General features: G+C 40.0%; 1 protein-coding gene across 4 annotated transcripts; it reads left to right on the forward strand.

Annotated features, from left to right (window-relative positions):
- The first annotated feature begins 1,591 nt into the window (after positions 1-1,591).
- On the forward strand, positions 1,592-18,937 carry LOC124135643. 4 transcript variants are annotated; one of them, XM_046501074.2, is made up of 3 exons: positions 1,592-1,754; positions 17,234-17,949; positions 18,385-18,937. In XM_046501074.2, exons 2-3 carry the CDS (start codon positions 17,244-17,246, stop codon positions 18,933-18,935), a joined length of 1,257 nt encoding a protein of 418 aa, XP_046357030.1. In that variant the 5' UTR covers positions 1,592-1,754; positions 17,234-17,243; the 3' UTR covers positions 18,936-18,937. The 4 variants fall into 4 exon arrangements, with proteins under 4 accessions (XP_046357030.1, XP_048255653.1, XP_046357029.1 ...); XM_048399696.1 differs by lacking the exon at positions 1,592-1,754 and adding an exon at positions 4,771-4,991; XM_046501073.2 differs by lacking the exon at positions 1,592-1,754 and adding an exon at positions 4,771-4,959.
- Positions 18,938-25,900: the final 6,963 nt, after the last annotated feature.

Genomic DNA, 25,900 nt, shown 5'->3' on the forward strand with positions numbered 1-25,900 from the left:
AAACCTACAAACTTAATCAGGACGAATCTGGGATTCCAACCCACCATCATACATGTCGATTCCTGTCCCGCTTATTGAATGCAATTCTGCACAGCTCATTGCGACTGAATCAACTGATTTAACAGCGAAGAGATGTTTTGAAATTGGTACACTCGCTCGCATTGATAAAGCCTCAGGGTTATCCCAGAGTAAACATAACGTCAATACAGCGTGGTATAAATTCTGGTTACCTGACCTACATGTAGGGGCATCCGCAAGCTTATAGTAACATTGTAGGAGCGCAAGGGCAGGTAAAGTCTTTGTGGGTTATATTCAAATAGCAAATGTTACACGAAATAAGATTGATTTACATCTACCTAACGTACCTCGGTTTTTAATATATGTTCAGTTGTTTCAGTATATTTCTAAAGTTGGTTCAAGTGCTGTTATTTCAGCATTGACATGTGGAGAATTTCTAATTCCTAAATTCTATACAATACAATAACACCTGCGAAACCAGACCAGGCAATGTAACCCGTGATATGTATTCAAACGGGAAGTTGAATTAAAATCTAGTGTGGAGAATAATGTGTAAAAGGAAACAGGAAAATACGCATTATGATCTTAATCATGCATTATCCTTTGTGATGACATTGTACAAGGGCTGGTCAACAGACCAAATACACTTGCAATAAACAACTCAGACAATGTACGACAGTGACTAGTTCACTTTGTTTTGACCCATAGTTGAAAGTTGGTCAGGCTTAGAACTTTTTGACCAGCCCTCTGTCTTTGAAATAATCCTGCTTAGTGTCAGGGACTTTCTATAAGCTCTCTGGGTCTCATGAGACAACATTACATCTGGTATCATTTAAAAAGGCACTTCTCAGAACATTCATCATATTTACATTTCAGGTAAAATTAATTGTGTGGTCAACTTTGCTATAGCTAGTGTTTACATCACCGATACCCACCGTTATAGTGGTATTGAAATAAAGCATCCGGTATTGATTTTATAGAAAATGATTATTTTATTGATAGTATTGATTAATTAAACCTTTTGTCAGTTGAACTATTTAACCTGGTATTTGAAAAATGGTATTCTTCCAGAATCTTTTTTAGCGGTAATAATTAAACCGATTTACAAGAAAAAAGGTGATCCACTTGATCCTAACTCGTATAGGCCTATCACTATCCTTAGTTGTTTTGGAAAACTATTCACCAGAATTTTAAACAACCGTTTGACTAAATTCTTAGATAAAAATAATATTCTTACACCTCCTCAAGCAGGATTCGGGAAATCTTTCTCAACCGCTGAAAATATATTTGTAATTTATATGCTTATGCAAATATTAAGAAATAGTAAACAAAAATTATACTGCGCTTTCATAGACTTTACTACAGCTTTGGACACTGTTTGGAGGAAATGGAGGAAAATGCAGACTATTGGCATCAAAGGTAGATTTCTTACGTTAGTTCAAAATATGCATAAAAATATGAAATCGTTGATACAATGTGATGATAATATGTCTGTTTACTTTCCTTGTAATATAGGTGTTAGACAGGGAGAAAACGTATCCCCTCTATTATTCTCAATTTTCATAAATGACGTGGAAATCTTTTTGCTTTCATCTGGGTGTGGAGGAGTTAATCTCAACTATGATCAAGATAAAGACTTAATTGTATGGATCCAATGGCTAAAGAAAAGGACACTGGGCAGTGCACATCTGAATACAGGGGTGAGAAGTCTAAAATGGCTAAGTCAGTAAACAGAGGTAAGCACAAGGGGGAGGCTATAACATTGTCAACTACACTAACATCATTACATGTTATTTTACCTACATTTTTATCCTGTCCCAGTCTACCATTACAGATGAATAAGTTAAGATTTTTACATATCTCTATTATTTTATTACCTGAATTATTAACCCTTGCATTATCTTGATTAGCCCTGAACTGTGGTATATTAAGTTTATCTAATAATTTATCAGGCTCAAGTTCATTACCCTTATCATTTATATCAATATCAAATTCTTTGAGTACTTGCTTACTGAATATGGTATAATCACATAGCTGTTTAGTTCTTGCATTGAAGTCACCCATCAAGATAACATACTCACTCAAAGAGAGAAAATAAAGTAAATTCTTTTCAAATTCATTGAATGTCTCACTTGTAAAGTAATTTGAATTTTCCGGAGGTATATATACTGTTCCTAAAAACAGATCTTGTTTGGTGTTACATAGTGTCTTGATATTTTTATCCACAGTACATCTTATTGCTACCCCTAAGCCACCTGAACGTCTAATTGCTCCATTCCTTTGCTGAAAGTACAGTTTATAACCTGGTAATTGAAGATCATCTAGAGAAGCGCGAGCGAGTGTACAATGGAGGGGGGTCCTTGAATGTGCGTTAGACCGTTGCAACCTCCCTAAAGATGTGGTAACAATGGGAACAAAGGATGGCATTGATACAAGCGGAGTGAATGTGTTGACACAGGTGCTCGTCGTCTGCTAGCGGTTTCCCGTTCGTCGTCTGCTACCGGTTCCCCCGTCTTCAACGGGTTAGATGCGAATAAGAAAAAAGTTCGTCTGCTTTAGGATAGTCGTCTGTTGGTTTTTGCGACTAAGGATGGTTGTTGTAAGTGTCTTCCTGAGATTGAAGAAGTTAGATGATGGGTGTGTGTTGAAAGTACATCATACCACAATAGAGACGGCAAGTCCACTCCCCATTACAAGCCCACCCGCTAACACCGCCGCCGCCGCCGCAAATCCACCCGCCATTACAAGCCCACCCGCTAACGCCGCCGCCGCCGCCGCAAGTCCACCCACCGCCGCCGCTGCGTCAAGCCAACCCGCCGTTACAAGCACATCCGCCGCCGCCGCTGGCCAGTGGACTTGCGGCGGCGGGTGGGCTTGTAACGGCGGCGGCGTTAGCGGGTGGGCTTGTAATGGCGGGTGGATTTGCGGCGGCGGCGGCGGTAGCGGATGGGCTTGCGGCGGCGGCGTTAGCGGGTGGGCTTGTAATGGCGAGTGGACTTGCGGCGGCGGGTGGGCTTGTAACGGCGGCGGTATGCTATGTGTATTTCTCCTGTGTCGTAACATGACATCTCTCCTTGAAAACATTATTTCACAGTCCGGACAGGTGGCAACCCCCATGGTGATCCAATACGGTGTGATTAGAGGGTATGAAGCTTTCTTTTATACCCTTGACTCTGCTGACGCTTCAAGGCAGCAAGTGCCCGTTCCACCACAGCCTTCACCTCCGACACATGTATTTTCACGGGTTGGGGTGTTGTCTTCGATCCCTGTTTGGTTGTCATCGTTTTCATTTTAGGTGTTACCTGTCTCTTCTTTGTCTTCAGCGTCGACTTCTTGGCTGCTTGTGGTTTCTTTCTCTGTTGTGATTTTCTCAACGTAGTCTTCCTAAATATATCTCTAGGGTCAAGTCTAATCTCTGATGCTTTCTTCATGTTGTTCACGTCCAATCCGTTTGCTGGCGAGAGTAAAACTGTTTGTCGGGCTACACTACTGTTGAGTTTATACTATCTTACACGTGCAGGGATTCTTAGAAGACACTCTTTTCTTCACAGCACACTTGTGAGAATGTTAAAAAAGCGATCATATTATTATATAGTCTTCGTCATACTACACCCGTGAAGGTCCGGGTTATAGAATGGACCTTCAGTAACCCATGCTTATCGGCGACTGACGGGGATCGGTTGGTCAGTCTCGCCGACTCGGATGACACGTGCCATCGGTTCCCAGTTGCACAGATCGCCGCTCATGCTGTTGATCACTGGATTGTCTGGTCCAAGCTCGTTTATTGACAGACCACCGTCCTAGAGCTGGAATAATGCCGAGTGTGGCGTAAAACTAAATTCACTCACTCCGGATACCAATGCATCTAAAAAGTAATGTCATCATTTAAATGGTGAGTTTAAACGCGTATTTTACCCTTACAAGGACGAGTGCATTCCACACACCCTTCCTGTTATCAATGTGTCACTGTTTACAGTTCGGGCGAACATAACCCTATAGACATGTGTGCGGGCGAGTTCATTCATCAGAAATCTATCATTTACGATGTGTTTATAAATATGAGCTGCTAACCACGCTCATAGTCATGTTGCGTGTCGTGGTTAGAACCGTAATTGATCTATTGAAAGGTGTCATACATTCGTGTTCGGATATAGGTACAACATCTACACGCGCATACTTTCCTACATCATTCAAATGTATTAAATACCGGATACGTTTAATAGACACCAACGAAAGAAAGGTTTAATGAGGGGAATACCCATATATATCCTCTCTGAAATAACTCCATTTTAAAATAACAAATGTACAACACATGTTCCCTAACATATCATAAATACGGGACACTGGTCACACAATTTATGAATGGGAAGCTTCAAGCGAGGCTGTTATGTTGACATTAATTGTAAGGCCGGGGTATGTTGACATATGCTCTTGTACCACCTTTTGTGGTTTTTGAGAATAAACTGATTCTGATTCTGATTCTGATAACCACCCATTACCGTCAACACGCACAGTCTGCCCCAAAGTCATTGTGTGAAGCCACAACGCTGTAAAATATGTGACATTTGCGAACCGACACCAGGGACGATATCGATACCCGGTAGACAGGGAGCCACATTCAATCCCGTCATTACTGCAAGCAAGGCCGAAACGGGTTATTTCTGCACGCTATACGAATGTTACAGGATACATGATATGTTTCCTCCCAAGGTTTCTATGGTAACATGTCTTTATACATGTATATAAAGGATGGCCGTGTTCGTATTCTAACCGGTTTTGAGCTGATAATGTTACAGTCCAAATACACTTCCGTCTGGGCGTGTCTAGTGGAGAGTGAATAGCGGTGGCTGTTTCGCAATGCGTTCGCGTTGGCTATTGCAGTGCTTTGCGAAGGGCCAACACGAATAGGAATTATTATTGTGTTCAGAACCGTTTCCACAGGTGAGGTTGTTGAATATTTTTAAACATTACAGGTAATATTACTTTAAATATGTTAATACTTGGGAAATACAAAGAAACAAATACTGATATTACACTGAATATTTGGAACATATTGCGAATAATTTCATACTTTGAAGTTTACACTGTTTCTTTCTTGCTGATTGGTAGTCACGAGATCTGATATTTGGAGTTCACACACCTGTGAACGGACAAAAACAAGTTCACACGATGTAATAATAATAAGTACTAATATATTTTTGGGTAGAGATTATAATTCCCGCATTTCAAGTCTGGACGATATCTGTGAAAGTGACACTAACACAGGATATAACATTGGACTCCAAGAATTTCATTTTGATGAGTTTGGTGACATTACTGCAGTGTTAAAATCATGTGGTTTCCATGTGAAAGGACATCTAAGGATAATAATGTAAATAGGTATGGTCAAAATGTAGTTGAATTATGTAGGGCAACATCCATGTTTATTCTGAATGGGAGATGCTGCTAAGACGGAATGTTGGCAGTTATACCTGTAAAGATAGAACTGTCGTAGATTATATTATTGTAACCGACTATTCTGCACACACACACTGTTTTGTATTTTAATATCATTAAGTGCGTTACAGTTGTCCGCAGATTTCTGATAACATTCAAGCATTGTTATGATAATTTTATCAATTTTAGCTCTAATACTTGTTTGACCATTCACATTTAGTGCATTATATATTCCATTGTTAACGTTTATGTTTACATTAAAGCATTGTATCGGAAACATAATTGCTATACACTCACATTCACACAAACACACACACACACACACGCACGCAAACGATACTACGCAGGTGCCCTGACGGTCTGCAGTGTCTGCTGGATGATATATAACATATGCTAATAGATGGCATTTGAAATATAATGCCAGTAAAAGTGCATATCTACTGTTTGTGAATATTCTGTCTGTCAATGTGTCTACATTGGTTCACAAGTACGTCATAAAAAGGAAAATGTAGCTTATGCTGGATTGCTTTTAAGTACATCAAAGAAAAGCCTAGAACGTACCCATTTAATATGTGAAAAACTCAGAATGTTAGTCAATATAAATTATAATCATGGGCTATAATTTCTTATCCTCCTATGCTGATGCTCTCTCGTGTGGTGCCTGAATTGAATCCTTCTCTCTCTCTCTCTCTCTCTCTCTCTCTCTCTCTCTCTCTCTCTCTCTCTCTCTCTCTCTCTCTCTCTCTCTCTCTCTCTCTCACACACACACAATGCAGTTTATCGGGTTCAGCCCGACCGCTACGATCCGCTCACGTACCGCGCTATAGCGCGACCGCTGTCTCGCTATACCGTTACCTTGCGTCGCTTTGGAACGCCAGAAACCTATGATTGTGGGTTCGAATCCCGGTTCGCCCCGATTATGTTTCTAGGTTTGTCAACACCATACCCGTGCTCGTGGGTTTCACCGAAGTGGTAAACGTCTAAGACCTGCATCACTTCGGGCTTTCCTCCCACATTAAGCTGACACGCCGTGATATAACTGGAATAATTTTAAAAGCTTTCAGTGTTAAACCCAACTCACTCACTCACTATACCGTTACCGTGGATCACGCTCTTCGAACCAAGACCCCTTTTCGATCTCAGACAAAGTATTCTATTATAATCACTCAGTGATAAATTTAGAATTAATGCGTATTGAGCTGTGATGTGTCTGCAGTTAACAAGCATTTACATAATTTATAGTTAGTTCGAATTATACGTTCTGCGCTGTGATCAAACAAGTAACGGTGTGCAAAATCTCTTGCCGCTGTAGCGGCAGCTGTGTATTTCGTGTTATAGGAATTAGACAACCCTGGCCGTATTTGTATTTTACAACTGTACTTTTTTACCCTTTTATTTAAATACGATGAACAGTTACATTATAAAGTGGTATTTAGGTAGATATAATACTATTCTATAGAGGTGAATACGTTTAATGATACATCTGTAAGGTTTTAGTTGTTATTGACCCCCCGGGCCAAGTCGGACCGTACATTAATGATAGAGGCTCTTACAGTAAAATAAAGAAGTTGTTATCCATATATTGCGTTGGAGGTGGGGGGTGGGGGGCAGTCGACTAAGGCGCCGCGATTCGCTGTGCAGAGTTGCGTACCTTGGGCACGTCAGAAACCTATGAATGTGGGTTCGAATCCCGGTTCCCCCCGATTACGTTTCTAGGTTTTTCAGCACCATACCCGTACTCGTGGGTTTCACCGAAGTGGTAAACGTCTGAGACCTGAATCACTTCGGGCTTTCCTCCCACATTAAGCTGACACGCCGTTATATAACTGGAATACTGTTAAAAGCGGCGATAAACCAAACTCACTCACATAAATTGAGTCTACTCCGTCAACATCTTAACAATGCCCCCTATTGAACAATTGATAGAGGCTATGTTGAGAATGTAGAGGAAAAGGGAATCACTTTAAGTAACGTTTTTGCTTTTAATACGATGAACAGTGACATGAACGAGTAGTATAGTGTCACCAGGCAGGAGCTCCTTTTGGTGGAGGGAAAAGTGGAGGGAGCCTGAAAGCTGCCCTGAATAGACAGACCGTTCCCGTCAGCCCAGTTTGAATTGAGCGCGCTTGACAACTGACGTGGCTTCGTCGTTTAACCCGCGCTCGCTAAAGCGTGCGACCTGGTTTGATGAATACAGGATGTGTGTTGAAAGTACATCATACCACAATAGAGACGGGTTATGTCAACACGATATACGCCGGGTAATGTAGGGAAAAAAATGTACGTCTAGCTCGATCAAATTCATCTTGTACGGTCTACACGTTGTACACAATGAACGTTTGACAACCTGTATGGAAAAAAATATAGACAAAATAGATAAGACTACACAATCAGCAAGCTAGCAGTGTCGTTTAATTACATTTAGCGCGCAAGAACGAGGTCGTCACATCACCCTGCATTGACTATAACGCTGAAGGCAGCCGGATTGCGAAACACCCCGCGCTGCGTACTATTGTGAACCATTTGTATAGAGGGCGTTCACTTATTCAGCCCTGTCCCGACTTGCATAGTTGATGTTTCAACGCTAGCGTTTCCATTTAACGCGATGACAAATAAACCGTGCGGTTTGAGTTTTAACCGTGTAACATGCTATTTTGAAAATAGATAAAAAACTGATACGTACATGTAGCAGTGTGACGGCACGAAGCTAGGTTTGTTGGGAAAGTGATGGAAGCAATCTATAGGACATTTTCATGTTTACAATACTCACCCTTAATTCGAAGAGAGAACAGAGTTTATCATGTAAAAATTGTTTGACGAGGAAAATGTGTTATTGGAAATATATGTCGAAGCAGGTTTATTCATAGCTAATGTATAGCAGAGAAACTAAGCGACCGACCGCCCATAACAATGTCAACATACCCCGGCCTTACAATTAATGTTAACATAACAGCCTCGCCTGAAGCTTCCCATTCATAAATTGTGTGACCAGTGTCCCGTATTTATGATACGTTAGGGAACATGTGTTGTACATTTGTTATTTTAAAAGGGAGTTATTTCAGAGAGGATATATATGGGTATTCCCCCCCTCATTAAACCTTTCTTTCGTTGGTGTCTATTAAACGTATCCGGTATTTAATACATTTGAATGATGTAGGAAAGTATGTGCGTGAAGATGTTGTACCTATATCCGAACACGAATGTATGACACCTTTCAATAGATCAATTACGGTTCTAACCACGACACGCAACATGACTATGAGCGTGGTTAGCAGCTCATATTTATAAACACATCGTAAATGACAGATTTCTGATGAATGAACTCGCCCGCACACATGTCTATAGGGTTATGTTCGCCCGAACTGTAAACAGTGACACATTGATAACAGGAAGGGTGTGTGGAATGCACTCGTCCTTGTAAGGGTACAATACGCGTTTAAACTCACCATTTAAATGATGACATTACTTTTTAGATGTATTGGTATCCGGAGTGAGTGAATTTAGTTTTACGCCACACTCGGCATTATTCCAGCTCTAGGACGGTGGTCTGTCAATAAACGAGATTGGACCAGACAATCCAGTGATCAACAGCATGAGCAGCGATCTGTGCAACTAGGAACCGATGGCACGTGTCATCCGAGTCGGCGAGACTGACCAACCGATCCCCGTCGGTCGCCGATAAGCATGGTTTACTGAAGGTCCATTCTATAACCCGGGACCTTCACGGGTGTAGTATGACGAAGACTATATAATAATATGATCGCTTTTTTAACATACTCACAAGTGTGCTGTGAAGAAAAGAGTGTCTTCTAAGAATCCCTGCACGTGTAAGAAAGTATAAACTCTACAGTAGTGTAGCCCGACAAACAGTTTTACTCTCGCCAGCAAACGGATTGGATGTGAACAACATGAAGAAAGCATCAGAGATTAGACTTGACACTAGAGATATATTTAGGAAGACTACGTTGAGAAAATCACAACAGAGAAAGAAACCACAAGCAGCCAAGAAGTCGACGCTGAAGACAAAGAAGAGACAGGTAACACCTAAAATGAAAACGATGACAACCAAACAGGGATCGAAGACAACACCCCAACCCGTGAAAATACAACATGTGTCGGAGGTGAAGGCTGTGGTGGAACGGGCACTTGCTGCCTTGAAGCGTCAACAGAGTCAAGGGTATAAAAGAAAGCTTCATACCCTCTAATCGCACACCATATTGGATCACCATGGGGGTTGCCACCTGTCCGGTCTGTGAAGAAATGTTTTCAAGGAGAGATGTCATGTTACGACACAGGAGAAATAAACATAGCATACCGCCGCCGTTACAAGCCCACCCGCCGCCGCAAGTCCACTCGCCATTACAAGCCCACCTGCTAACGCCGCCACCGCGTCAAGCCAACCCGCCGTTACAAGCACATCCGCCGCCGCCGCCGCCATCGCAAGTCCACTCGTGGCTGCCTCATTTACCATGTATATCTGATCTTCGAGAACAATTCAAGTTCCTTATTCCCTCAAATGCGCTCGTTGTGGGACCCAGTGGTTGTGGAAAGTCTGTGTTTACCTCTCATTTACTCCGGCATGGCCTTATCCAACCCCAACCTACCCGCATCGTTTGGTGTTATACTCAATGGCAGCCATTACATCAGGACCTCGGTGAGCAGCTGCCTCAGCTGACCTTTGTAAAAGGAATTCCCTACGATATCTTGGACGAGGATTACTTTGATGCTCGTCAACAGAACGTGTTGGTCCTGGATGATTTCCTGGCCGAAGCAAAGCACGACAAGCGTATTTCGCGGCTGTTTACTCAAACCTCATATCACAAGAATGTATTGATCTTTCTCTTGATACAAAATCTGTTTCCGAGAGGTAAGGAATCGAGAGACATTGCTTTGAACGCGCATTATGTCACCCTGTTTCATTCCCTCATAGATAAACAGCAAATCAAACTCTTCGCTCGTAGAATTTTCCCCGAACATATGGATCACTTTATGGCTATGTATGAAAAGGTTGCTGAAACACCCTATGGACAACTCACCATCGATCTAAAACCTACCACCAAAGATAAGGATCGACTGCATGTTAACCTCATAAATGAGGAAAACAGGAGAACAACAGCACAGTCTGAACCTGATCTGCGTAGGGAGAATTTGACTACAACAGAATCTCTGGATAGTCCTCTGACACAAGAAGAGAGATTGCCCCAACATCAGCTCACTCCAATTGAAACCGATTCAGACACGAGTAGTGAGACATCATTGACTATGGCCACGGCTTGCGCAGATTGCGGGGTGCTGATAGATAACATGCACGATCTACAGCGACATATCAAACACTGGTGTCCGGCCAATAGCCTTCAACCTAAGAGAAACCGTGCCAGACTCGAGAGTGATGACGATGACAGTGACTTTGACGACCTAGCCTCTTCACAGAAAGGCAGTGGTCTTGCCGTCAAACCTCCACGTGGGAAGTCAACATTCACTAATATGGAAGCCGAGGAGTGGCAAAATGTAGGCTTACAACGCATCTGGAAGCAGGTGTATGATACGTTTCATGACAAGATGAAACTGCAGAAAAAACAGTACAAGCGACAGGGACGAACGCAAGAATGGATTGAGAGAAGATTGAAACTGAGGTGGGAGGATCTAGTGCGTAGTACTCTCAACTACGCGATGGAATATACCACGTACTTTAAAGAGGCACCTCTGTTTCAAAACATGCTATACAACCTGGGAGACATGAATCCTTCCACGGAACAATCCGTTCTCAAAAATAAAATCAAACTCCTCCTAAAACCCAAGATGAAAGAGATACTGCCTTTGATGGATATGCCGGAAATAGAAAGTGAGACTGAATCTGATAGCCTTTCAGAGGATAACGACGGTTATGACGAGGAGGAGGATGATGATCGGGAGCAGAACGATTAGGCATATATATCCATCACTACTATATCAGTCTAACAGTCAGAAGAGAATGCCGAGTCAACGCCACGCGTCTAGTTTGATTCATATTTTGAAAACACCTCGTAAACTGAGGCGTTTGAACGATAAGAAACGCCGAATTTCCCTCTACGTGAGAGGAATGGTGAAACTGGGACCTCCTGGACGGAAATCGTTACAAGCAATGGATAAAGCATAGACTATAGACAACCATTCAACCTTAAAACAGCGTAGACAAGGAAACATTCAACAGTGCGAAATGTGTTTCAAAACATGGACTCGCTGTTTAAACAATAGGGTCTTCGAGCAGCAGCAGCATGTGTATATGAGTGACTAAATAATGTTCCAGAGTGAATACTATTGTCCATTCGTATATCACGGCTTTGTATGGAACCGATTGACTCGAATCAATAAATGATACGAATGAATTGTTTGTTTTTTCTCAGTTTTCGATCATATTAGTATATAGTCTTCGTCATACTACACCCGTGAAGGTCCCGGGTTATAGAATGGACCTTCAGTAACCCATGCTTATCGGCGACTGACGGGGATCGGTTGGTCAGTCTCGCCGACTCGGATGACACGTGCCATCGGTTCCTAGTTGCACAGATCGCTGCTCATGCTGTTGATCACTGGATTGTCTGGTCCAATCTCGTTTATTGACAGACCACCGTCCTAGAGCTGGAATAATGCCGAGTGTAGCGTAAAACTAAATTCACTCACTCCGGATACCAATACATCTAAAAAGTAATGTCATCATTTAAATGGTGAGTTTAAACGCGTATTTTACCCTTACAAGGACGAGTGCATTCCACACACCCTTCCTGTTATCAATGTGTCACTGTTTACAGTTCGGGCGAACATAACCCTATAGACATGTGTGCGGGCGAGTTCATTCATCAGAAATCTGTCATTTACGATGTGTTTATAAATATGAACTGCTAACCACGCTCATAGTCATGTTGCGTGTCGTGGTTAGAACCGTAATTGATCTATTGAAAGGTGTCATACATTCGTGTTCGGATATAGGTACAACATCTTCACGCACATACTTTCCTACATTATTCAAATGTATTAAATACCGGATACGTTTAATAGACACCAACGAAAGAAAGGTTTAATGAGGGGGGGGGGAATACCCATATTTATCCTCTCTGAAATAACTCCCTTTTAAAATAACAAATGTACAACACATGTTCCCTAACGTATCATAAATACGGGACACTGGTCACACAATTTATGAATGGGAAGCTTCAGGCGAGGCTGTTATGTTGACATTAATTGTAAGGCCGGGGTATGTTGACATTGTTATGGGCGGTCGGTCGCTTAGTCTCTCTGCTATACATTAGCTATGAATAAACCTGCTTCGACATATATTTCCAATAACACATTTTCCTTGTCAAACAATTTTCCATGATAAACTCTGTTCTCTCTTCGAATTAAGGGTGAGTATTGTAAACATGAAAATGTCCTATAGATTGCTTCCATCACTTTCCCAACAAACCTAGCTTCGTGCCGTCACACGGGTACATGTACTTATCAGTTTTCTATCTATTTTCAAAATAGCACGTTCTGAAGTAAAACTGTGCACATCATGTTACACGGTTAAAACTCAAACCGTAGGGCTTATTTATCATCGCGTTAAATGGAAAAGCTAGCATTGAAACATCAACTATGCAAGTCGGGACAGGGCTGAATAATTCTTTACAAATGGTTCACAATAGTACGCAGCGCGGGGTGATTCGAAATCCGGCTGCCTTCAGCGTTATAGACAATGCAGGGTGATGTGACTACCTCGTTCTTGCGCGCTAAATGTAATTAAACGACACTGCTAGCTTGCTGATTGTGAAGTCTTATCTATTTTGTCTATATATTTTTCCATACAGGTTGTCTAACGTTCATGGTGTACAACGTGTAGACCGTACAAGATGAATTTGATCCAGCTAGACGTACATTTTTTTCCTTACATTACCCGGCGTATATCGTGTTGACACAACCCGTCTCTATTGTGGTATGATGTACTTTCAACACACACCCTGTATTCATCAAACCAGGTCGCACGCTTTAGCGAGCGCGGGTTAAACGACGAGGCCACGTCAGTTGTCAAGCGCGCTCAATTCAAACTGGGCTGACGGGTACGGTCTGTCTATTTAGGGCAGCACGTTATACACATAGCTCTATTGAATACCCTTTACTTTTGTTTTCTTATGAATTCTTTTCTGCCTTATAAACACACACCTTTCATTCCCCCTCACCTGTGACGCGCTGTTGATGCATGAGTCATCCTATCCGATCACGTGACTTGGATCAACCAATCACCTTCGCATCCGCCTGGATCAACCGGATCAACCAAAACTACCTTCTGCGGACTTAGACTATACTACTTGAAAGTCTATTGTTTGAGTAGATATACTAGTCTTTAGACAAACATATTTGACGTTTAAGACAATGTTGAGAGTATAGAAAAGACGGCTTCGCTTTGAGCAACGTGTTTGCTTTCAATACGGTGAACGGTGACAATATAAATCGGTATTCGGGTAGATATAATACTATTCTATAGATTTAATCAGGTTTGATGATACATCAGTGACGTTTAAGTTGGATTTGACCGCCCGGGCCAAGTCGGGCGAAACAGTTGAGATCCCCATGTGAATGCACCGAGATGCGAGACGAAAATGAAATGACTTTCTTTAACTTTATCATTATTTAATTGTGGAAATTTGTATCACGATAGTTGGAAGTATTCGATACGTTTCAAATTTTATTTCGTTTAACGATTTCTCTTTTACATGTAACCTAGCTCAGCCACGCTCACAGACCGGCCGACTTCCAGATTTTCAAGCGATTTACTCGCAATAACTTGATTATGCTGGAAGATTTGAGTTTGTTATAATGTCATATGCGTATGTTGCATTAATTCACTGCAAACAAGAAAACGTCTTGTATGGCCATTGGTCGGGAAAATGACTCAAAATTCATTTAAATTGATAAATTCGTGAGCGTCCGGAAAAGCGTCGAGTTTTTCAAGCGTAAAATGGACGGGAAAATGCTTTTTTGCTCCGCCTTGTACAACTGTTAGTGGAAAATCAGTTGGCCACCGTCCAATACTAAACTGGACTCCTTTCACGCCCCAACCCTTTCACGCCCTTATCTGTCCTGAGTATGCATACCTTAGTTTCTGTTTGCACAAAGGAGCGTTCAGCGGCATAGATCTTGGATCAGAATATGATATATATTAGAAGGTGCAGTGCATGAATTATAATTGCCAATGTATGAGCATTTCTTCTGGTAAAAGGGCTTTGATGAATTAATATTTCAGGTTTTTAAATTGGTTAAAATAATATATAACCGTTTTACAAAATTATAGATCTACAGATGTATTTGTACCAAGACAAAAATAATATGCTTGAACACAGGTGTTTTCTCCATTCTGGTACAATGACTTGATGCAACAGGAATGTAATGAGAATGTGTTTGGTGTTATCATTTGTTACCTTATTTGGAAGGTTATCTTGGACCACGTATCCTCTGATTATGTTTGTAAGAACAGAACTTATCCCTGCTTAATCATGCTGTGATCATAATTTTTAGGAGCAAATGTAGTGCAGTGGTGACTACAATGCTGGGAATCCACGCTTATATATAGGCATGTCCACATACACATACCCAGGCAACGTCCACACACACACACACACACACACACACACACACACACACACACACACACACACACACACACACACACACACACACCACAAAAAAACACACACACACAAAAACACATACATATTACAAATATTCGTTTTTACGGACAAAGTGGAATTACTTCGGGCAATGTTAGATAATTTGTTATTATGTTTATTCCTTTTTTTCATAATTTATTGAGATTCTTCTTTTCTAATTATTAATCATATTAAAGTGATCTCTTGACATATTTTCTAACCATTTTTCAAAATAACGTAAAAACACGTAATGATGAACTAGAACCGCACATCAGATATCAATACCATCGTGCACCTGTAAACAGGCTGGTACAAGTATCAAGGTAGGTTATTCATTTGGACCGGGCTTCGATACTTGTTATATATATGAGGTCCCCGTTGGTCTTTGTTGCTGTCTGTCACGTGTTGTGTTTCCAATGTCAACAAGTATACACTTTATGACGTTCCACTGATCTGTAAGTAGCACGTACTGATTCCTTTGTGTTCATTTCCAAATCACAATTATGTATTCCTTAAACGTTTCAGTATTTTTGTTGCTTCTTGCATATTTATTGTGTTTTTAATGTTCTCAATAAATTCGATAAGCAAATTACCATTTTACAAACGGTTATTCCTCAACATGTCTAAAACTATACAGTAGAGGCCTTTCTCGAGTTTCCAATACTCTCAATCCGGTGTTCAGAATTTGATCTGATCCAATGCTCAGGGGCCGATGTAACGGAGACACCATTTGTTCTTGGGCATTAATACGCCTGATAAGTCCTGTAACTCTAACCTATAGGAGTTGGGTAAGTGGGAGGACACCGATCTAGTGGTTATAAAGCCTTCCTTCGTCCTTCACTTCTATTTTGCGTTTTACGCCCAGTTGAATCTGTTTCGGAGGATAATCGAGACTGTTATGGTCGTTCTATATTTACATTCATACATTGTGTGGAAACACAAACACTCTTCAGTATTTCGGTACATGACCCGATCCAGTTCAGTCACACCTGCCAACAAATCACCTGGGTAAATCTGGCCTGGGTTGGTGTCTAGGGATTGCTATGCGTGTCTTTCGAGGTATTGTGAGACTAAAGGCACATAGTACCCCACTACTGATCCATTGATCTTGTGTTGCGTTCACCAACAAACATAACAAAAGATCACCATTCATCGAGCAGGCTGTTGAAACCAGCGCGAGGGCATACGACAGTCTTACTATTTCGATTCGTGTGCGCTTAATGGAGGAAGAACAGTTGAAACATGGGTCATACACATTACAGGCTGGTGTCATCAACTCAAACGTCGAAAAATATCTTAATTCCATACTTACTTTCCACTATTATCGACCCAACTGCAGCGATACATGTTTTGCTGTAAACAAATGTGTAGTATTGCAATTGCTTAAATTCAATAAACCAAATGTTGGCTTCTCCTTTTAAAGAAATAAATGTTTATTAGGATGGCCAGGATATCACTACATCACATGATTACGTACTATTAAAATTCATAATGTTTACATGGTTCATATAGTTTAGACCGCCTCCAAAGGTCTAGTGGTAGAGCGTCCCCCCGGAGAGCGGAAGGTCCGGGGTTCGATCCCTGGCCGCGTCATACCAAAAGACGTTAAACGATTGTACTTGTTGTTAGCCTGTCTGGCGCTCGACATTAAGGGGCAACTACAAGGACTGGTCGGCTCGGAGTCAGTATACTGTGTCTAAGTGGGGTATTCGTGTTAAACTGCGGCATGGCATCTCAGTGAGCTAGCATCAGTCCGGACTAGTACAAGCAACCACACAAACACACACACGTACATGCACGTCGCTATATAAGTGCAATAATCTTGGACGCGACGTTAAACCCCATTTCACCTCACTTCATATAGCTTAAATTAAATATATGTCACATACGTAACAGGCACCCAAAGAAGGCGATACAGATTCTTCATAATACATACGTGTAATAAAATTAATATCCGAAGTGTTGTCTTTGCAATTAATATCAAATAGTCTGGTTATTTTCCAGTTTAAATTCACTTGTCAGACACCCTTGTCAGGCAACAAACACTTTTGTGTGCGAATTGTGTGAGTGGCGGGTGCTACCGGTACAGTTCTGTGTATAACATGTTTGTTTTGTTTCAGCGTTGGCGCCATGGCTCCATACAAGAAGGTATTCGTAATGATGTTATTGATAACACCGTTTGTAGCTCTTGTTACGTACATGAGCAGCTCCAACATCATGACCTCTGACATTCTCGGCAATATATCAAGACTCATTTTCCAAGAGTATCCTCCAGCAAGCATTATATCGGTTTATTCTATACCTAAAATTATCACACCATTCGATCAACATTCGAGTATCCTATCGCATTTACTGACAGGGCACTGGAAAACACGTCCTTTGACAAAAAAGGAAGATGAAGATATATTGAACTTTCTGTCTGACGTAAATGTCCGTTACACCTTACCTAAGAATTATCAAAGGATTGATGGCCTCTGTGGAAATGTTACCCACACAGGATCTAAAACTGCTGAGTGGATAAAAGCCTTGTGTGATCCTAAAGGAACAACCCCGTGCTGCTTCAACAATAAATGTGCTATGAAGTCCGTGGAGGAATGTGTGTGTCCTGATTGCTATGACATGCGGAACCAGAAACATGCTGAATATTCCACCTGGATCCCTTCAGACCCAAGACATGGCTACAAGAAACACAGCTCCCAAGAAGCTTGCAGCATCCTCAGCGGAAGCACGATTCTGTTTGTTGGGGATTCTCTTGTTCGCCATGTATATACAGCTATGGTACTGCTTGTTACAGGGAATATGAAAGATGGAGCCATGAACGAAAAAGTACCACAGAGTAAGTTCAAATAATTCATTGTGTGAGAACTTGAGGTCTGAAATTGAGAAACATATATTGATACACGTACACAGTTATGGCAAAGTTAAAAGAATAAAACAAAACATTTAAAATAGATGAAACAATATAACTGAGGATATCAATGCCACACGTCGGAGGAAAACGTCATTTTTTTAATGTTCTGTATATATTTGAAACTGTACACATGTGATGGATACCTTCCTATATTATATATACACTTCGACGTCAAACGTCAATTTGATTAATACGATTTGATCATTATTTGAGAAAACTATATTCGAGATCATTCTATTAGATACATTTGTGTTTAGAAGCAGTTGTAGTATTTAAAATGTCATAGACAACCGCTCCATTGATAATTTATACATTTTGAATGTTGATTATTTGCTTTGACTTGTTGATCTTGTGTTTCAGATGTTAAGAACTTGTGTAGCGGAATGTATATGTTCACAGAAAAATTGTGTCGACTGCATCTGAGGTATCAGCTTCGTGCTTGCAACGGTACAGTTAACCTGGAACTGAAGTACTTCTTCTCTGCAACATATGGCCCACAATTGAAACAAAGTGTTGCAAATTTAAATAACAAGTCATTACTTTTTGTAGGTATAGGTCCACACAATCATTTTAACCATAAGGAAATTCAAAAGAAGTTTTTGTTACCAACACTGTCCTACATACGCAACAATACGAGACCTTGGCCAAAAGTACTGTGGGCAGCGAGTCATGCTCCGGGTGCGTTGAAGTCCCCGAAAGTGTTGGCCCAGTCGTACGACAGTGTAAAACGATACAATGGCAACATGGAGAGTTTCCTTAGATCATGGAAAGTTCCTATTTTCGATACCTTCAAGATGACGGATGGAATGACGAGTTTTGATGGTCAGCATTATGGGCTTGGGGTGAATGTTGTGAAAGCGAATGTAATACTGAGTTACCTGAATGAATTGAAAAATAAAGGATTGTGGTGAAACCTGTTGTTGGTGTCTATTGTCGTAGTTTTAGCTTCGTTTTGCCATAAAATAACGAAAAAGAAGTATATTTTTATTGGTAAAGTCTGAAATTAAAAACATGCCAGAGATTCATAATTCCAGGCACATGTTCCATAACTCTACTGTATTATGTATCAATAGTTTCACGTTGTTGAACATATGTAAAACTAAAAATGCATTTTACATTTTCATAAGTATCATTGGGTTTGGTAATCATTCATCTTGTAACGTATCAGAATTAGCTTGCAAAGTTGCGGCCATTAGGCACGCCTGAGAAAAGTATGAACGTGGGTTCGAATCCAAGTCTGCCCTGATTCTTGGTTTGTCAGCACCATAACCATGCTCACTGGTTTCACCAAAGTGCTAAACCTCTAAGACCCGCTTCACGTCGGTCTTTCCTCCCACATCAAGACATGACGTGATAACTGAAACTGTTCGAAGTGACGTTAAAGCATCCTCGCCCACGTGTGTATGTTGCATTCAGTGATGAACAGATGAGAAAAGGTGTGGGACAGGACATAATAAAGTTGGATTATGCAGGACAATACAAACATATCTGTCTCCCGGGTTTGGAAAAGGCATGTGATTGATATCAGTCAAAAGAGTGGCATCTTCAGTCGTGCTGTCGAAGCATATGCAAAACAGATATACCAAAAGAGAAGATGAACGTGTTGTATGTCTTTCAGAGGTTTGTATGTTTCCCAAGTTCCTGGTACATTATGTCTATTTATTAACAAAGTCATATACATGTATATTGTTACGTGTCAATTCCCAAATTGAAACAATATGTTAACCTAGAAATATGTACTTAAAAGAACTTGATGTGAAACCAACAAACAACTTGTATACAAGTGAGTGAGTGAGTGAGTTTGGTTTTACGCCGCTTTTAGCAATATTCCAGCAATATCACGGCGGGGACACCAGAAATGGGTTTCACACATTGTACCCATGTCGGGATCGAGCCCGGATCTTCGACGTGACGAGCGAACGCTTTAACCACTAGGCTACCCGACCGCCCCAGTAAACATAAGAGTGAGTACAATATTCAATGGCAATAAATAATATGATGGCAGTGGTTATATTTTTTTTAAGTATCAAAGACAAAAAAAAGGTGGTGAAAGCACAATTCAGTGATAAAAAATATATATTTCGAGATGCGCTCGGCAGGGAATCAGGGATGATGAACGATCCCCACATAGCTGTTCCCAAAGCGATGCAAATGCGTGTGGGTGAGTGTTACATAAACAGACACTTGTCTCCTTATATACTCTAACCAGTTACTGGAATTTTCCATGTAGTGCCCTCAGTCCATCGGTACGAGAACATTAAAAATGTTTCCACAATATTCTATCACCGTCCGCAGTTACACACCACACTAGCATCTAAATCTAGTAACTTCCAGACTAGTGCTTAAATTAAATGGTACTTCATTCCTGACGACTAATCACTGACACGTGAAAATCCGGGGTAGAATAGGTCTTCAGCAACCTATGCTTACCGTAAAAGGCGACTATGCTTGTCGTAAAAGGCGACTAACGGGATCGGGTGGTCAGGCTCGCTTGACTTGGTTGATGTATGTCATCGATCCCAGTTGCGTGGATCGATGCTCATGATATCAATCACTGGATTGTCTGGTCCAGACTCGATTATTTACAGTCCGCCGTCTTATAGCGGGAATATTGCTGAGTGCGGCTTTATAGAACAAACAAATAAACAAAACTGCCCAAATACAATGCAACGAGCGTCGACCGAATCTCAACAGAAACAACGCAACACAGTTAAAATCATTGTTAAACAATAAAATACACTATCATATGCAGTATTCTAATACATTAACCTATTTGCAAACATATGAACCTCGGTCACATCTTTTACTTTATATCAGGTTCTATTAACAAGGCCATAAAGTCCAATACATTATCCATTCAAGTAAATCACATACTAATTACCCGCACAGAATACATATAAGCAATGCTATACATATCGCCATCGTTACATAATCCAGTCATATACACCATCAATATCCAGCAGTACACCCTCCTATGATATAGACCATGCTGTTCATACAGTAACTTGTACACAAGTAAGACTATTGAATAATATGTAGTACGTACATACACCCACTGCATACACAGAAGCCATAGTCGTATTTCTCACTCTACACCAAGTTCTTGTCATACAGATCAATACATCATCCATTCAAATAAACCAGGAATACAAACATACATACATAGCCATGTTCACACTTATATACATAGGCATGTTCACACATATAAACATAGAATACACACATACATACATCAGTGTTCGAAATACCTGCCTGCCCGACCGTCCGAGACGGGTTGATTTCAACTCGGGCTGCCAGATTTTCAAATCCCCCTGCCCGACGGTCGGGTTATATTTCATATGTGAAAATGTTCAAAATATTTCCCGATGATAAGCATTAATTCACATGTAAAGATGAATGATAAAATGTAATAAAAAAAAAACCCCGTTAGCTTATCCTGAGAAACATATGATTTTAGTGCGCAGGCAGGTTTTGGTCAGGGCTGGCAAGTATTTCAGCTAGCCAGTCCTATGGTCTGGCTGAAATGTTTGGGAGTTTCATACCCTGCATACATGCATAGGAATGTTCACACATACATACATAGATATGTTCACACATATATACATAGACATATTCACACATACATACATAGGCATGTTCACACATATATACATAGGCATGTTCATACATAAATACATAGGAATGTTCACACAAACATACATAGGAATGTTCACACAAACATACATAGGCATGTTCACACATACAAACATAGGCATGTTCACACATATATACATAGGCATGTTCACACATATATACATAGGCATGTTCATACATATATACATAGGCATGTTCACACATACATACATAGGCATGTTCATACAAACATACATAAGCATGTTCACACATACATACATAGGCATGTTCACACATATATACATAGACATGTTCACACATACATACAAAGGCATGTTCACACATATATACATAGGCATGTTCACACATATATACATAGGCATGTTCATACATATTTACATAGACATGTTCACACATACATACACAAGCATGTTCACACCTACATACATAGGCATGTTCACACATATATACATAGGCATGTTCACACATATATACATAGGCATGTTCACACATACATTCATAGGAATGTTCACACATACATACATAGGAATGTTCACACATACATACATAGAAATGTTCACACATACATACATAGGCATGTTCACACATACATACATAGGCATTTTCATACATATATACATAGGCATGTTCATACATACATACATAGGTATGTTCACACATATATACATAGGAATGTTCACACATATATACATAGACATGTTCACACATACATATATAGGCATGTTCACACATACATACATAGGCATGTTCATACATATATACGTAGGAACCCTACACCAGATATTATAATCATCTTGCACCTGTGAAGGTAGGATATTCATTTGGACCGGGCTTCGATATATACAATTCTTATATATGAGGTCCCCGTTGATCTTTGTTGCTGTCTGTCACGTGTTGTGTTTCCAGTGTCAACAAGTATACACTTTATGACGTTCCACTGATCTGTAAGTAGCACGTACTGATTCCTTTGTTTTCATTTCCAAATCACAATTATGCATTCCTTAAACGTTTAAGTATCTTTGTATCTCCTTGTATATTTATTGTGTTTTTAATGTACTCAAGAAGTTCAATAAACAAATTTCCATTTTACAAACGGTTAAAACAACAGTCACCCTTTATGGCCACAGTGCCTATGAGGCACGAACATTCACTATTTATATTCCTTACCCGTGAAGATCCGGGGTAGAAGATAGGTCTTCAGCAACCCATGCTTGTCGTCAAAGGCGACTATGCTTGTCGTAATAGATGACAAACGGGGGCGGGTGGTCCATGTCATCGTATATCAATGACGTGGATCGATGCTCAAGGTGTCAATCACTGGATTGTCTGGTTCAGACTCGATTATTTACAGACTGCCGTCATATAGCTGGAATATTGCTGAGTGCGGCGTTAAACAACAAACAAACAATGTGTGTAAGGATGTTGTAATTTATTCAGTAAGCGTTCAGCGCTGTGTGTGAGAAACATTTTTCAATATTGTCTGATTTGAGCCGGTAGAACTGGTATGTGGTGGTAGTTTGGATGTAAATTAGTTATTTTTCAGTAATCCCTTCACACAATTGTCACCGCTACTTTGCCTTTTACGCCCAAATGAATCTGTTTCGGAGGATAATCGCGACTGCATATTCTCTGGTATGGTCGTTTTATTTGTACATTCAACGAGCGTTTGAATAGAAACACTCTTGAGAATATATATATACATGACCCGATCCAATTCAGTCACCCGGGTATCCAGGGATTGCTAGGTCTCTCTTTCGAGGTATTGCCAGACTGAAGGCACACAATACTACATTATTGATCGACTCATGCCTTCAGTGCGGCGTTGACCAACACAATAAACACAAAACAAAAAAGCACTTTTCATCGAGCAGAATATCCATGGTCGAATAGGTCCTCAGCAACCCATGCTTGCCGTAAATGGCATATCGTAAGAGACGACTAACGGGTTCGGGTTGTCAGGTTCGTTGACCTGGTTGATGCACGTCATCGTGTCCCAATTGCGTGGATCGATGCATTAGTCGTCATGTCAACCGCACAACAATTCCGTCAACACTCTCATCTCTTGTGCGCTTGAAGCGATGTTATCCTGCACGAATGAAATAGGTGAACGAGATTAGCAGAAAGAGATTTTGGTAAAATATATTGACATCAATAATAATGCGCCGAAAAGGGTGGCATTTAGACAAATTATTTCGCCTCGTGTGCGCTTAAGAGCGGAAAAACAATCGGATTATGGGTTATACACATTGCAGGTAATAAGAGAAGTGATGGTTTGGCAAAACGCTTTTCTAGTCTATTAAACGTGGGATCGGTGGATGGAAAGGATAATGTCAACACTTTAGAAGTAAATCCGATAATGCAAGATTTCCCGGTAAGCGAATTGAATTCACCTATGACTATTTTGGAAATAATTTATTATAATATTGGTAATAATAAATCTGGCCCAGATGGCGTGGCTGCAGAATTTTGAAAATATCTAAGCCTTTATTGTTATTAATTTTAACAAGATATTTGACAGTGGTCAAATCCCAGATGACGTGGGGAAGAGTATAGTGTGTCCCTTGTTTAAGTCAGGGGATAATGATAATCCCAACAGCTATCGAGGTAAGTAATTGATTGATGCGGTTTGTAAGTTTTTTTGTTCTATTCTTAACTTCAGGTTGCAGGGATGGTGTGATGCAAATAATGTTATAGATGGGGTACAAGCAGGCTTTAGATCTAAGTATTCAAAAAGTGCTAATATATTCTCGTTACATTCTATTGTCCAGAAGTATGCTGGTAAAAGTAAGGTAGGTTATAGTGTGTATTTATTGATTTTTCCAAGGCAGTTGACTCTTTAAAACACAATGTTTTATTTGACAGCCCCAAATAGATAGATAGATTTCTTGACAATATAATATCAAGATAAACAAAATTTTATGGATAGCAACCTCTTTAATACTGCTTTTCACAGTATTAAAGAAGTTGTTATCCATAAAATTGTGTTTATCTTGTCATCCGTCAACTTCAAAGTAATGCCTATCAAACAAATTATATTATCAGTGTATTCTAAGCTCAGTGCTTGTGTAAGGATTTAGAATGGCCTTTCAAATTACTTTGATTGTAATATCGGTACCCACCAGGGGTGCATTTTAAGCTCTCGACTATTTATCATTTTCATAAATCGACTTGTTAAAGTCATGGAAGACTGTGGTGGTAGAGGCATATTTGTCTCACTACGTTGCGATAATGTGTTTGCTTTAAGGTTTGCAGATGATATATTACCAATGGCTGATTCTTATTTACAATTACAAAAGAAAATCAATGCCTTTGAGAAATTTTGTGATGCCAAGGGTAGGAAAGTAAATTTTAACAAATTTAATTATTATAAAAAAATGTTTTTTTAATGGTAATCAAATAGAGGTAGTATCTGTTTATATATATATATATATATATATATATATATATATATATATATATATATATATATATATATATATTGGACTTTCTCAAAAACCTGTGTGAAGTAAAGCACATTTTTGTCTAACTTCACAAGCTAATAAAGCTCTAATGTACATTTATCGTTATTCCAAAAGGGATGGGGATATCTAGTCCTGCACCATGACCGTGGAATATATTTATTTTATGAAAAAACAATAATCTAGAAATGCATACAAAAGCAAGTCTAGCCAGCTCAAGCTAGCTCCATTCCACAATCAGCATAGGGAATTTTTTTTATTTTTAGAGTCAAGAAGGATATTGTGTAATATAAGATTTCAGAGACTAAATGTTAGTCTAGGGGATATCCCATGTAAAGACTTGTTCAAAATATTTGATAGTATGCTTGTCCCCATATTGTGTTGTGTTTCAGAAATATGGGGAGTAAAATATTTTAAAGAAATTGAAAAAATACAAGTAAAACTATGTAAATGGTTGCTGAAAGTGGGTGATAAAACTAAAAACGGTATGGTTCTTGGTGAATGTTGAGGAGTTCCTCTCCAGTTTGTTTATATGACTAGAGCAGTGAAATATTGGTGTAAAATTATTAATCTAAGTCAAAACAAATTACCGTACCAATGATATCAGATGTTGTTATCCTTGGATGAAAGTGGATTTGTTAATTGGGTTATCCATGCAAAAAATATACTTTTTCTGTTCGGTTTTGGATTTGAGTGGATAGCCCAAAATGTTGGAAATATAAACAGTTTTATAACCTTTTTAAGAAAATACTCTTTGATAAACTCTAGCAAGCCTGGATAACAGA

Source organism: Haliotis rufescens, unplaced genomic scaffold, assembly GCF_023055435.1.
Source record: "Haliotis rufescens isolate VD_foot unplaced genomic scaffold, xgHalRufe1.0.p SCAF_2, whole genome shotgun sequence".
NCBI classification, from domain to species: Eukaryota; Metazoa; Mollusca; class Gastropoda; order Lepetellida; family Haliotidae; genus Haliotis; species Haliotis rufescens.

Coding starts and splice junctions, on each gene's coding strand:
- LOC124135643 (XM_046501074.2), top strand. CDS start 17,244: ATGGCTCCATACAAGAAGGTATTCGTAATGATGTTATTGATAACACCG. Junction 17,950..18,384: donor GAACGAAAAAGTACCACAGA/GTAAGTTCAAAT, acceptor CTTGTGTTTCAG/ATGTTAAGAACTTGTGTAGC.